This window comes from Mustelus asterias, chromosome 20, assembly GCF_964213995.1.
Source record: "Mustelus asterias chromosome 20, sMusAst1.hap1.1, whole genome shotgun sequence".
NCBI lineage: Eukaryota > Metazoa > Chordata > Chondrichthyes > Carcharhiniformes > Triakidae > Mustelus > Mustelus asterias.
Genome location: NC_135820.1, coordinates 80,087,333 through 80,100,322, shown reverse-complemented (window position 1 = coordinate 80,100,322; position 12,990 = coordinate 80,087,333). Strand labels below are relative to the sequence as shown.

The following is a 12,990-nucleotide window of genomic DNA, read 5'->3' as shown; positions in this document are numbered from 1 at the left end:
AGTCTGAGGTCACGTACTAACTAACTCAAGAACAGCTTCTTCCCTGCTGCTTTTGAATGGACCTACCTCGCATTAAGTTGATCTTTCTCTACACCGTAGCTATGACTGTAACACTACATTCTGCACCCTCTTGTTTCCTTCTCTATGAACGGTATGCTTTGTCTGTATAGCGCACAAGAAACAATACTTTTCACTGTATGTTAATACATGTGACAATAATAAATCAAATCAGATCCCTGCCAGGCCCTGTGTCCTCCTCACAGCTCCACTCTCCCAGCGGCTCTTTGCTGCCTGTCCAGTAGCGCGGGGGATGGGCAGAGCGGCCGCGGGCTCAGGGTGAGCTGGAGCCGGGGGCAGCAGCGGTGAGTGCGAGTCACAGGGGTGGGAGTGGGGAATCGGGGGGGGGGGGGGGGGGGGGAGGGGGGGAGGGCTCGGTTGGGGGGTCTCTGGGGAGGGGCGTATTGGGTGCGGGGAGGGGGGGGGGTTGGGTGGGGGTGTCCCGGGGGGGGGAGGGGGGTGTTTGAGGTGTGAGGGGGGGGGGGGGGTCTCTGGGCTGGGCAGTGTCCCGGGGAGGGGGGGGGGGGGGGGGGGGTGCTGGGGGGGCCGGGGGGGGGGGGGGTATTTGGGTGCGAGGAGGGGTCTCTGTGCTGGGCGGTGTCCCGGGGCGGGGGGGTGTTTGGGGTTGGGGGGGGGTGTTTGGGGTTGGGGGGGGGTGTTTGGGGTTGGGGGGGGGGTGTTTGGGGTTGGGGGGGGGTGTTTGGGGTGGGGGGGGGTGTTTGGGGTTGGGGGGGTGTTTGGGGTTGGGGGGGGGGTGTTTGGGGTTGGGGGGGGGGGTGCTTGGGGTGGGGGGGGTGTTTGGGGTGGGGGGGGGGTGTTTGGGGTTGGGGGGGGGTGTTTGGGGTTGGGGGGGGGTTTGGGGTTGGGGGGGGTGTTTGGGGTTGGGGGGGGGTGTTTGGGGTTGGGGGGGGGTGTTTGGGGTTGGGGGGGGGTGTTTGGGGTTGGGGGGGGTGTTTGGGGTTGGGGGGGGGTGTTTGGGGTTGGGGGGGGGGTGTTTGGGGTTGGGGGGGGGGTGTTTGGGGTTGGGGGGGGGGTGTTTGGGGTTGGGGGGGGGTGTTTGGGGTTGGGGGGGGTGGTTGGGGTTGGGGGGGGGTGTTTGGGGTTGGGGGGGGGTGTTTGGGGTTGGGGGGGGGTGTTTGGGGTTGGGGGGGGGTGTTTGGGGTTGGGGGGGGTGTTTGGGGTTGGGGGGGGGTGTTTGGGGTTGGGGGGGGGGTGTTTGGGGTTGGGGGGGTGTTTGGGTTGGGGGGGGGTGTTTGGGGTTGGGGGGGGTGTTTGGGGTTGGGGGGGTGTTTGGGGTTGGGGGGGGGTGTTTGGGGTTGGGGGGGGTGGTTGGGGTTGGGGGGGGGTGTTTGGGGTTGGGGGGGGTGTTTGGGGTTGGGGGGGTGTTTGGGGTTGGGGGGGGGCGTTTGGGGTTGGGGGGGGGGTGTTTGGGGTTGGGGGGGGGGTGTTTGGGGTTGGGGGGGGGTGTTTGGGGTTGGGGGGGGGGTGTTTGGGGTTGGGGGGGGGTGTTTGGGGTTGGGGGGGGGGTGTTTGGGGTTGGGGGGGGGTGTTTGGGGTTGGGGGGGGGGTGTTTGGGGTTGGGGGGGGGGTGTTGGGGTTGGGGGGGGGGGTGTTTGGGGTTGGGGGGGGTGTTTGGGGTTGGGGGGGTGTTTGGGGTTGGGGGGGGTGTTTGGGGTTGGGGGGGGGTGTTTGGGGTTGGGGGGGGGGTGTTTGGGGTTGGGGGGGGTGTTTGGGGTTGGGGGGGGTGTTTGGGGTTGGGGGGGTGTTTGGGGTTGGGGGGGGTGTTTGGGGTTGGGGGGGGTGTTTGGGGTTGGGGGGGGGGGGTGTTTGGGTTGGGGGGGGTGTTTGGGGTTGGGGGGGGTGTTTGGGGTTGGGGGGGGGGGGTGTTTGGGGTTGGGGGGGGGGGTGTTTGGGGTTGGGGGGGGGGGGGTGTTTGGGGTTGGGGGGGGGGGTGTTTGGGGTTGGGGGGGGTGTTTGGGGTTGGGGGGGGGGTGTTTGGGGTTGGGGGGGGTGTTTGGGGTTGGGGGGGGGTGTTTGGGGTTGGGGGGGGGTGTTGGGGTTGGGGGGGGTGTTTGGGGTTGGGGGGGGGGGTTTGGGGTGGGGGGGGGGTGTTTGGGGTTTGGGGGGGGGTGTTTGGGGTTGGGGGGGGTGTTTGGGGTTGGGGGGGGGTGTTTGGGGTTGGGGGGGGGGGGTGTTTGGGGTTGGGGGGGGGTGTTTGGGGTTGGGGGGGGTGTTTGGGGTTGGGGGGGGGGTTGGGGTTGGGGGGGGTGTTTGGGGTTGGGGGGGGGGTGTTTGGGGTTGGGGGGGGTGTTTGGGGTTGGGGGGGGTGTTTGGGGTTGGGGGGGTGTTTGGGGTTGGGGGGGGGTGTTTGGGGTTGGGGGGGGTGTTTGGGGTTGGGGGGGGGTGTTTGGGGGGGGGGGGGGTGTTTGGGGTTGGGGGGGGTGTTTGGGGTTGGGGGGGGTGTTTGGGGTTGGGGGGGGTGTTTGGGGTTGGGGGGGGTGTTTGGGGTTGGGGGGGGGGTGGTTGGGGTGGGGGGGGGGTGTTGGGGTTGGGGGGGGGTGTTTGGGGTTGGGGGGGGGGTGTTTGGGGTTGGGGGGGGGGTGTTTGGGGTTGGGGGGGGGGGTGTTTGGGGTTGGGGGGGGGTGTTTGGGGTTGGGGGGGGGTGTTTGGGGTTGGGGGGGGGTTGGGGGTTGGGGGGGGGTGTTTGGGGTTGGGGGGGGGTGTTTGGGGTTGGGGGGGGGGTTTGGGGTTGGGGGGGGGGTGTTTGGGGTGGGGGGGGGGTGTTTGGGGTTGGGGGGGGGTGTTTGGGGTTGGGGGGGGTTGGGTTGGGGGGGTGTTTGGGGTTGGGGGGGGTGTTTGGGGTTGGGGGGGGGTGTTTGGGGTTGGGGGGGGGTGTTTGGGGTTGGGGGGGGGTGTTTGGGGTTGGGGGGGGTGTTTGGGGTTGGGGGGGGGTGTTGGGGTTGGGGGGGGGTGTTTGGGGTTGGGGGGGGTGTTTGGGGTTGGGGGGGGGGTGTTTGGGGTTGGGGGGGGGGTGTTTGGGGTTGGGGGGGGTGTTGGGGTTGGGGGGGGTGTTTGGGGTTGGGGGGGGGGTGGGGTTGGGGGGGGTGTTTGGGGTTGGGGGGGGGTGTTGGGGTTGGGGGGGGTGTGTTGGGGGTGGGGGGGGTGTTTGGGGTTGGGGGGGGGGGGTGTTTGGGGTTGGGGGGGGTGTTTGGGGTTGGGGGGGGGGGTGTTTGGGGTTGGGGGGGGGGGTGTTTGGGGTTGGGGGGGGGGGTGTTTGGGGTGGGGGGTTGGGGGGGGTGTTTGGGGTTGGGGGGGGGGGTGGTTGGGGGGGGGGGTCTCTGTCTCTCACCGACTGGTTTGTGTCCCAACATGGCGTGGAAAAGGCAAACCTCCACCTCCGGGCTCCACGACACCGTCTCCTCCTCTCGCTCCTTCTCTGCGGGCGGCGCCTGGACTTCGGCCATAACTGCGGCGTCCCGCCCGGGCCGGAGACACTCGAGACCCGAGGCCTGAGGCCTAAAACTCAACGGAAATCGGCGCTGCCAGGAATCCCAGCAACCCCCGCGCCTCCCTCTGCCAGGAATCCCGGCAACCCCCGCGCCTCCCTCCGCCAGGAATCCCAGCGGCCCCCGCGCCTCCCTCCGCCAGGAATCCCAGCGGCCCCCGCGCCTCCCTCTGCCAGGAATCCCGGCAACCCCCGCGCCTCCCTCTGCCAGGAATCCCGGCAACCCCCGCGCCTCCCTCCGCCAGGAATCCCAGCAACAACCGCCCCCGCGCCCCCGCCCCGCTCTGCCAGGAATCCCAGCGGTCCCCGCGCGACGGACACCTCCCAATGTAACCACCAGGGGGAGACAGCGGTCGCTGAGAGATCACTGGAGGTTAAAGGTTACTGAAGGACACTGACCCAAGGTCAGAGCTGCCCCGCCCCCAATGTCTCAATGGAAATAAATTCAGATTCTAGCTTGTTTGGGTGTAAATTGAGAGAGGTGAGACTCAGCGAGACCATTCGCTGGACATGAGCGTGCAGGTACAGCAGGCAGTAAAGGGAGCGAATGGTGGCCTTCACAGCGAGAGGATTGGAGGGTAGGGATAGGGATGCTTCACTGAGATTGGTCAGCTCTGATAAAGGGTCATCCAGACTCGAAACGTTGGCTCTGTTCCCTCTCCACAGACGCTGACAGACCTGCTGAGATTTTCCGTTTCTGAAATGTTCTGGGGACCCGGGTTCGAATCCCACCACAGCAGATGGTGAAATTTGAATTCAATAAAAAATCTCTGGAATTAAGAATCTACCGATAACCATGAAACCATTGGCCACAAAACCACGAAACTATCATCCGGTGGCTCTGACATCCATCATTATGAAGTGCTTCCAAAGGTTAATCATGGCACGAATCAATTCCTTAACCTGGGCGTCGGCACCTCCCTCTGCCACTGGATCCTGAACTTCCTAACTCACAGACCACAATCAGTAAGGATAGGCAACAACACCTCCTCCACGATCATCCTCAGTGGCCGATGTCCCACGAGGCTGTGTTCTCAGCCCCCGACTCTACTCCTTAAACACCTGTGACTGTGCGGCCAAATTCCCCTCCAATTCGATTTTCAGGTTTGTTGATGACACCACCGTAGTGGGTTGGATCTCAAACAATGACGAGACAGAGTACAGAAATGAGATAGAGAATCTGGTGAACTGGTGCGGCAACAATAATCTCTCCCTCAATGTCAACAAAATGAAGGAGATTGTTATCGAATTCAGGAAGCGTAAAGGAGAACATGCCCCTGTCTACATCAATGGGGATGAAGTAGAAAGGATCAAGAGCTTCAAGTTTTTAGGTGTCCAGATCACCAACAATCTGTCCTGGTCCCCCCCATGCTAACACTATAGCTAAGAAAACCCACCAACGCCTCTACTTTCTCAGAAGACTAAGGAAATTTGGCATGTCAGCTACGACTCTCACCAACTTTTACAGATGCACCATAGAAAGCATTCTTTCTGGTTGTATCACAGCTTGGTATGACTCCTGCTGTGCCCAAGACCACAAGGAACTACAAAAGGTCGTGAATGTAGCCCAATCCATCACACAAACCAGCCTCCCATCCATTGACTCTGTCTACACTTCCCGCTGTCTCGGCAAAGCAGCCAGCATAATTAAGGACCCCACGCACCCCAGACATTCTCTCTTCCACCTTCTTCCTTTGGGAAAAAGATACAAAAGTCTGAGGTCACGTACCAACCGACTCAAGAACAGCTTCTTCCCTGTTGCTGTCAGACTTTTGAATGCATCTACCTTGCATTAAGTTGATCTTTCTCTACACCCTAGCTATGACTGTAACACTACATTCTGCACTCTCTCCTTTCCTTCTCTATGAACGGTATGCTTTATCTGTATAGTGCGCAAGAAACAATACTTTTCACTGTGTGTTAATACATGTGACAATAATAAATCAAAAGAAAAAGCCCGCTCCGCCATTCAGTCAGATCATGGCTGATTGAATTGTGGCCTCAGCTCCACTTTCCCTCCTGCCCACCAACTCCCAGCAACCCCCCACCGTGACACCTGACTCCCTCGTAAATCAGAAATCTGACTCTGGTTTGAATGTATTCAGTGCGGCAGCCGCCACTGCTCACTGGGAAAGAGCAATCCCTGTATATTATGGACAAACATTCTGTATATATTTCATCCAGTTAAACCATTGAAGGATGTTCTTTATCAGTGACAGAAAGATTCAGTGGAGCTGGAATCAGAGAGCGAGCCTCCAGCATTGCTGATTGAGGCATAGTAACTGCATGGCGAACGGGCCAATCAGATCCTGAGCTTGGTGTGTTCTATCACATGGCATCGAGAACCAATCAGATAAGAGCATGGGCAGCAACTCATTTATTTTTATTTCTATGTGTCTATTTTTAAATTGTTTTTTAGTTTTGAATCCTTACAGGTTAAATCTTAATGTGAGTGTGTAGAAACAGGGAATCAGACAGAAGAGAAGGCCATTCAATCCATCGCACCTGTGCTGGCTTTGTGAAAGAATTATCTCATTAGTCTCACCCCCCCTCTGCTCAGTCCCGCAGTTTTATTCCCTTTTATCAAGTATTTACCCAATTTCCTTTCGAAAGTTACGATTTGAATCTGTTTCCATTGCCCTTTGGGGCAACAGATTGTAAACATTCTCCTCAACTTGCAGCGTGGATCAGTACCTGGGACTTCGATGTTGTGGCTATTTCAGAGACATGGATAGAGCAGGGGCAGGAATGGATGCTGCAGGTCCCGGGGTTCAAATGTTTTAGTCGAAGTAGGGAAGGAGGTAGAAGAGGGGGAGGGGTAGCATTATTGGTCAGAGATTGTATCACAGTGTCAGAGAGGAGGTTTGATGAGGACTTATCTGTTGAGGTAGTATGGGCGGAGATTAGAAATAGGAGAGGAGAGGTCACCCTGTTGGGAGTCTTTTATAGACCTCCTAAAAGTTCTAGAGAGGTTGAGGAAAGGATTGCGGAGTCAATCCTGCTTAGGAGTGAAAGTAATAGGGCAATTGTTATGGGGGATTTTAACTTGACTAATATTGACTGGAATTGTTATAGCTCTAGCTCGTTAGAGGGGTCAGTTTTTGTTCAAAGCGTGCAGGAAGGTTTTTTGACTCAGTATGTAGACAGGCCAACTAGAGGTGAGGCTATATTGGATCTGGTGCTGGGAAATGAGCCAGACCAGGTGCTAGACTTGGAAGTTGGTGTGCATTTTGGTGATAGTGACCACAATTCGGTTACGTTCACCTTAGTGATGGAAAGGGATAGGCATGAACCTCGGGCCAGTGGTTTTAGCTGGGGGAAGGGTAATTATGAGGCTATTAGGAGAGAATTAGGAAACATAGGTTGGACTAGGAGATTACAGGGACTGGGAACGTCCGACATGTGGAGTTTTTTCAAGGAGCAGCTACTGCGAGTCTGTGATAGGTATGTCCCTGTCAGGCAAGGAGGAATTGGTAGGGCTAGGGAACCGTGGTGCACCAAAAAAGTTTCTTTGTTGGTTAAAAAGAAAAAGGAGGCTTATGTTCGGATGAGACGTGAGCACTCGGGTAGTGCACTAGAAAGCTTTAGATTGGCTAAGAGGGAGTTGAAGAGCGAGCTTAGAAGGGCTAAAAGGGGACATGAGAAGACTTTGGCGGATAGGGTTAAAGAGAATCCTAAGGCGTTCTATAGGTATGTCAAGAACAGAAGGTTGGTTAGGGCAAGTTTAGGGCCAGTTATAGATGGCAGAGGGAAGTTATGTGTGGAACCGGAGGAGATTGGTGAAGCATTGAACCAATATTTCTCTTCGGTGTTCACGCAAGGGGACATGAATATAGCTGAGGAGGACACTGGGTTGCAAGGGAGTAGAATAGACAGTATTACAGTTGATAAGGAGGATGTGCAGGATATTCTGGAGGGTCTGAAAATAGATAAATCCCCTGGTCCGGATGGGATTTATCCAAGGATTCTCTGGGAGGCAAGAGAAGTGATTGCAGAGCCTCTGGCTCTGATCTTCAGGTCGTCGTTGGCCTCTGGTATAGTACCAGAAGATTGGAGGTTAGCGAATGTTGTCCCATTGTTTAAGAAGGGGAACAGAGACTTCCCCGGGAATTATAGACCGGTGAGTCTCACTTCTGTTGTCGGCAAGATGTTGGAAAAAATTATAAGGGATAGGATTTATAGTTATTTGGAGAGTAATGAATTGATAGGTGATAGTCAGCATGGTTTTGTGGCAGGTAGGTCGTGCCTTACTAACCTTATTGAGTTTTTTGAGAAAGTGACCAAGGAGGTGGATGGGGGCAAGGCAGTGGACGTGGTATATATGGATTTTAGTAAGGCGTTTGATAAGGTTCACCATGGTAGGCTTCTGCAGAAAATGCAGATGTATGGGATTGGGGGTGATCTAGGAAATTGGATCAGGAATTGGCTAGCGGATAGGAAACAGAGGGTGGTGGTTGATAGTAAATATTCATCATGGAGTGCGGTTACAAGTGGTGTACCTCAGGGATCTGTTTTGGGGCCACTGCTGTTTGTAATATTTATTAATGATCTGGATGAGGGTATAGTTGGGTGGATTAGCAAATTTGCTGATGACACCAAAGTCGGTGGTGTGGTAGACAGTGAGGAAGGGTGTCGTAGTTTGCAGGAAGACTTAGACAGGTTGCAAAGTTGGGCCGAGAGGTGGCGGATGGAGTTTAATGCGGAGAAGTGTGAGGTAATTCACTTTGGTAGGAATAACAGATGTGTTGAGTATAGGGCTAACGGGAGGACTTTGAATAGTGTGGAGGAGCAGAGGGATCTAGGTGTATGTGTGCATAGATCCCTGAAAGTTGGGAATCAAGTAGATAAGGTTGTTAAGAAGGCATATGGTGTCTTGGCGTTTATTGGTAGGGGGATTGAATTTAGGAGTCGTAGCGTTATGTTGCAACTGTACACAACTCTGGTGCGGCCGCACTTGGAGTACTGTGTGCAGTTCTGGTCCCCACATTACAGGAAGGATGTGGAGGCTTTGGAGAGGGTGCAGAGGAGGTTTACCAGGATGTTGCCTGGTATGGAGGGGAGATCCTATGAGGAGAGGCTGAGGGATTTGGGATTGTTTTCGCTGGAAAGGCGGCGGCTAAGAGGGGATCTTATTGAAACATATAAGATGATTAGAGGTTTAGATAGGGTGGATAGTGATAGCCTTTTTCCTCTGATGGAGAAATCCAGCACGAGGGGGCATGGCTTTAAATTGAGGGGGGGTAGTTATAGAACCGATGTCAGGGGTAGGTTCTTTACCCAGAGGGTGGTGAGGGATTGGAATGCCCTGCCAGCATCAGTAGTAAATGCGCCTAGTTTGGGGGCGTTTAAGAGATCCGTAGATAGGTTCATGGACGAAAAGAAATTGGTTTAGGTTGGAGGGTCACAGTTTGTTTTTTTTAACTGGTCGGTGCAACATCGTGGGCCGAAGGGCCTGTTCTGCGCTGTAATGTTCTATGTTCTATGTTCTATGTTCAACTCCCGCTCTGGTCCTTTTGTCGACTGTTGTAAACATTGGGTGGGATTTTCTGGCCATGCCCTATCCAGCACGTCTTTCAGACTGTGGGAGGAAACCGGAGCACCCGGAGGAAACCCACGCAGACACGAGGAGAATGTGCAAACTCCACACAGACAGTGACCCAAGCCGGGAATCAAACCCAGGTCCCTGGAGCTGTGAAGCAGCAGTGCTAACCACTGTGCCACCGTGCCGCCCGTGTATTATTACCGTGTATTATTGACATATACAGACACACACACGCACACACACGCATGCAAATGCAGACACACGCACACACACACACAGACACACACACATGCCCCCTTCCAGGCCTCTTTCTCAAGCCTCTTCCTTTCCAGCTTAACCTACTATTTTGTTGCTAGGCTAGTGATCTCGAATACAGGTCTGCAATCATTGCTTGGTCCTGATTCTGCTATCTGCTCTGGATAGCCATGATGTGGAGATGCCAGCGTTGGACTGAGGTGGGCACAGTAAGAAGTCTCACAACACCAGGTTAAAGTCCAATAGGTTTATTTGGAATCATGAGCTTTCGGAACACTGCTCCTTCATCAGGTAATGCTCACTTGTTGAAGGAGTAGCACTCTGAAAACTCGTGATTCCAAATAAATGTTGAACTTTAACCTGGTGTTGTGAGACTTCTCACTGTGTTCTGGATAGGGAAAGAGGTCTAACTCCTCCAAGAATATTTGGAAGACTTCAGGCTTCTGGGCCTTAGGAGGAGATTTTATGAGTATTTTCCTGGCTAAAGATCTGAAGAAGAGTCATATTGGATTCAAAGTGTTAATTCTGTTTCTCTCTGCACAGATGCTGAGACAGGTTTTCCAGCTTTTTCTGTTGGATACTGAGTGAACTGCCCGTTCCCTCAGACCGTTATCCTGTGGATATAGGGGGCAGCTCGTGATAGGCTCAAAGTCCCGTGTTTGCGCAAAGTTTCTAAATTCAGTGAAGATGAATTGTTGAGCGTTATCTGTCATGAGTCTCTGCGAGATGCTGTGTGGGGAAGTATCTCAAGAGTTTGTGATGAGTGTTTTACCCGTCATGTTTGGCAGGTAGTCGAGTTCAAATATGAATCGACTAAGGCTAAATATTATTTACCGTTCCAATTGAAGATGTCAGTTGCTATGGGTGACCAGGGGAGTCCCGGGACCTCCCATAAATGCAGCTGTTCCTTTGCTTGATGCACATCTGGAGATTTCTCTCTCCATGTGGGTGTAGGGGAGGGTCAGGACAGTGATTCCTTGGCCCTGTATCCGGTGCTTCTAACCCAGGGCCCTGGTGAAGTTGTTTTGTGTGGTAACTCTGAAGAGCAGTGGAGATGTTGAATCACTGGCCACGCAGTATCTGTCCATCCTGCACGGTCAGTTTATCTCTGATGGTGAAGAATGTGTGAACCTCGTGAAGCAGCCCCCTTGAAGATTCTGGCCAGCCCCTGATGATGATGTTGTGCAGTTGTTTACCTGTGATGTCCGCCTGTGAGAGACATCTTTGAGTTCCTGGATTCTATGAGAGGACACCACCTCTATTGTCGTGATGTCCATGTCTCCTTCATGATCTGCCTGCTCTATGGTGGGTCAGGAGGCTCTGGAAAGGGCATCAGTCAAGCACAACTCCTTACCATGTTTACAGATGATGCTGGGATTGTAAAGTTGCGGTTTTAGCATCACACATCGCAGCTGAGCAGACGCAGTGTGAAGAGGATTATTAGGCGGTTCTGAGTGGCTGATGATCCATTCCAGTCGTTGCAGGACGACCACAAATTCCTGACAGGTGAAGACTAGAGCGAGGAGTTCCTTTTCGACCTGAACATAATGAGTCTCAGTGTCAGAGAGGACTATTGAAGCAAAGGCTTGTGGTCTGGATACAGACTGTGCTGGGAGGGGTCTGCTGATATAAGTACGGGTGTATTGCAGCATAGGGGGATGTGCGGGTACCTGTTTGAGTCTGGTGAAGATCACTGTGTGGTGCTGTTGCCAACACCATTCAACATCCTGGTGGAGAAGCTGACGATAAGATCCAGTGACCTCACTATAACCTGGGATGAACTCAGAAAGATCGTTTTTCATACCCAGAAAGACCAGTAGGCCTGCTGTCCGCGGGCATGGCCATCTGTCAGATACCCCTTGTCTTGTCTGTATCTGGCTTCACACCATCAGCTGTGTGTGAGTGACCCCATAAGGAACCTGGCTGAACCTGAATCTGCGTTTCCCAGGGTTCACCTCCAGCTGGATCCTCCTGATTCTGTCGAGTTGGGACAAAGACTTGCATCACGCTCTTGCAAAGTACGACCCAAACCAGGATGTCACCAACAATGATCTCACTGGGTTGTCCTGTAAAGAGTTGCTCCATTCACCGCTGGAAAACCTCACTGCCTGTGGAGATCCAATAGGACAAAGGAAGGGAACAATATCTGCCAATCAGAGAGATGAATGTGGTTAGTATCAAAGATTCTTCATCCAACAGGATCTGCCAGATCCCACATTTCACATCCAGGATGCTGAACAGCCTGCCATTGGGCCTGTCGACTATCAACTGTTCCACTGACTTCATAGGGTGTACACATTGGCTGCAACTTCCCATAATATACACAGTGGATACTATTCTTTCTGAAATACACAGGAGCTGCAATCCTCTATAATATACACAGGGGCTGCTATCCTCTATAATATACACAAGGGCGGCTATCCTCTATAATATACACAAGGGCTGCTATCCTCTATAATATACACAAGGGCTGCTATTCTCTATAATATACACAGGGGGCGCTATTCTCTATAATATACACAGGGTTTGCTATTCTCTATAATATACACAGGCGATGCTATTCTCTATAATATACACAGGGTTTGCTATTCTCTATAATATACACAGGGACTGCTATTCTCTATAATATACATAGGGACTGCTATTCTCTATAATATACACAGGACTGCTATTCTCTATAATATACATAGGGACTGCTATTCTCTATAATATACACAGGGGCTGCTATTCTCTATAATATACACAGGACTGCTATTCTCTATAATATACACAGGGTTTGCTATTCTCTATAATATACACAGGGACTGCTATTCTCTATAATATACATAGGGACTGCTATTCTCTATAATATACACAGGACTGCTATTCCCTATAATATACACAGGGGCTGCTATTCTCTATAATATACACAGGGGCTGCTATTCTCTATAATATACACAGGCGATGCTATTCTCTATAATATACACAGGGGCTGCTATTCTTTATAATATACACAGGGGCTGCTATTCTCTATAATATACACAGGGGCTGCTATTCTCTATAATATACACAAGGGCTGCTATCCTCTATAATATACACAAGGGCTGCTATTCTCTATAATATACACAGGGACTGCTATTCTTTATAATATACACAGGGGCTGCTATTCTCTATAATATACACAGGGGCTGCTATTCTCTATAATATACACAGGGGCTGCTATTCTTTATAATATACACAGGGGCTGCTATTCTCTATAATATACACAGGGACTGCTATTCTCTATAATATACACAGGGGCTGCTATTCTCTATAATATACACAGGGGGCGCTATTCTCTATAATATACACAGGGGCTGCTATTCTCTATAATATACACAGGGACTGCTATTCTCTATAATATACACAGGGGCTGCTATTCTCTATAATATACACAGGGGCTGCTATTCTCTATAATATACACAAGGGCTGCTATCCTCTATAATATACACAAGGGCTGCTATTCTCTATAATATACACAGGGACTGCTATTCTCTGTAATATACACAGGATTTGCTATTCTCTATAATATACACAGGGGCTGCTATTCTCTATAATATACACAGGCGATGCTATTCTCTATAATATACACAGGGTTTGCTATTCTCTATAA

At 52.7% G+C, this 12,990-nt stretch overlaps 1 protein-coding gene across 1 annotated transcript in view; it reads right to left on the bottom strand.

The window, feature by feature from the left end:
* mrgbp (MRG/MORF4L binding protein) overlaps positions 1 to 3,746 on the bottom strand; it is a 13,762-nt gene extending 10,016 nt beyond the window's left edge. Inside the window, exon 1 of the mRNA XM_078236926.1 lies at positions 3,407 to 3,746. Within this exon, the coding sequence (XP_078093052.1) occupies positions 3,407 to 3,521 (115 nt within the window). The 5' untranslated portion in view covers positions 3,522 to 3,746. The remainder of the gene's footprint in view (positions 1 to 3,406) is intronic.
* Between the last annotated feature and the right edge of the window lie 9,244 nt (positions 3,747 to 12,990).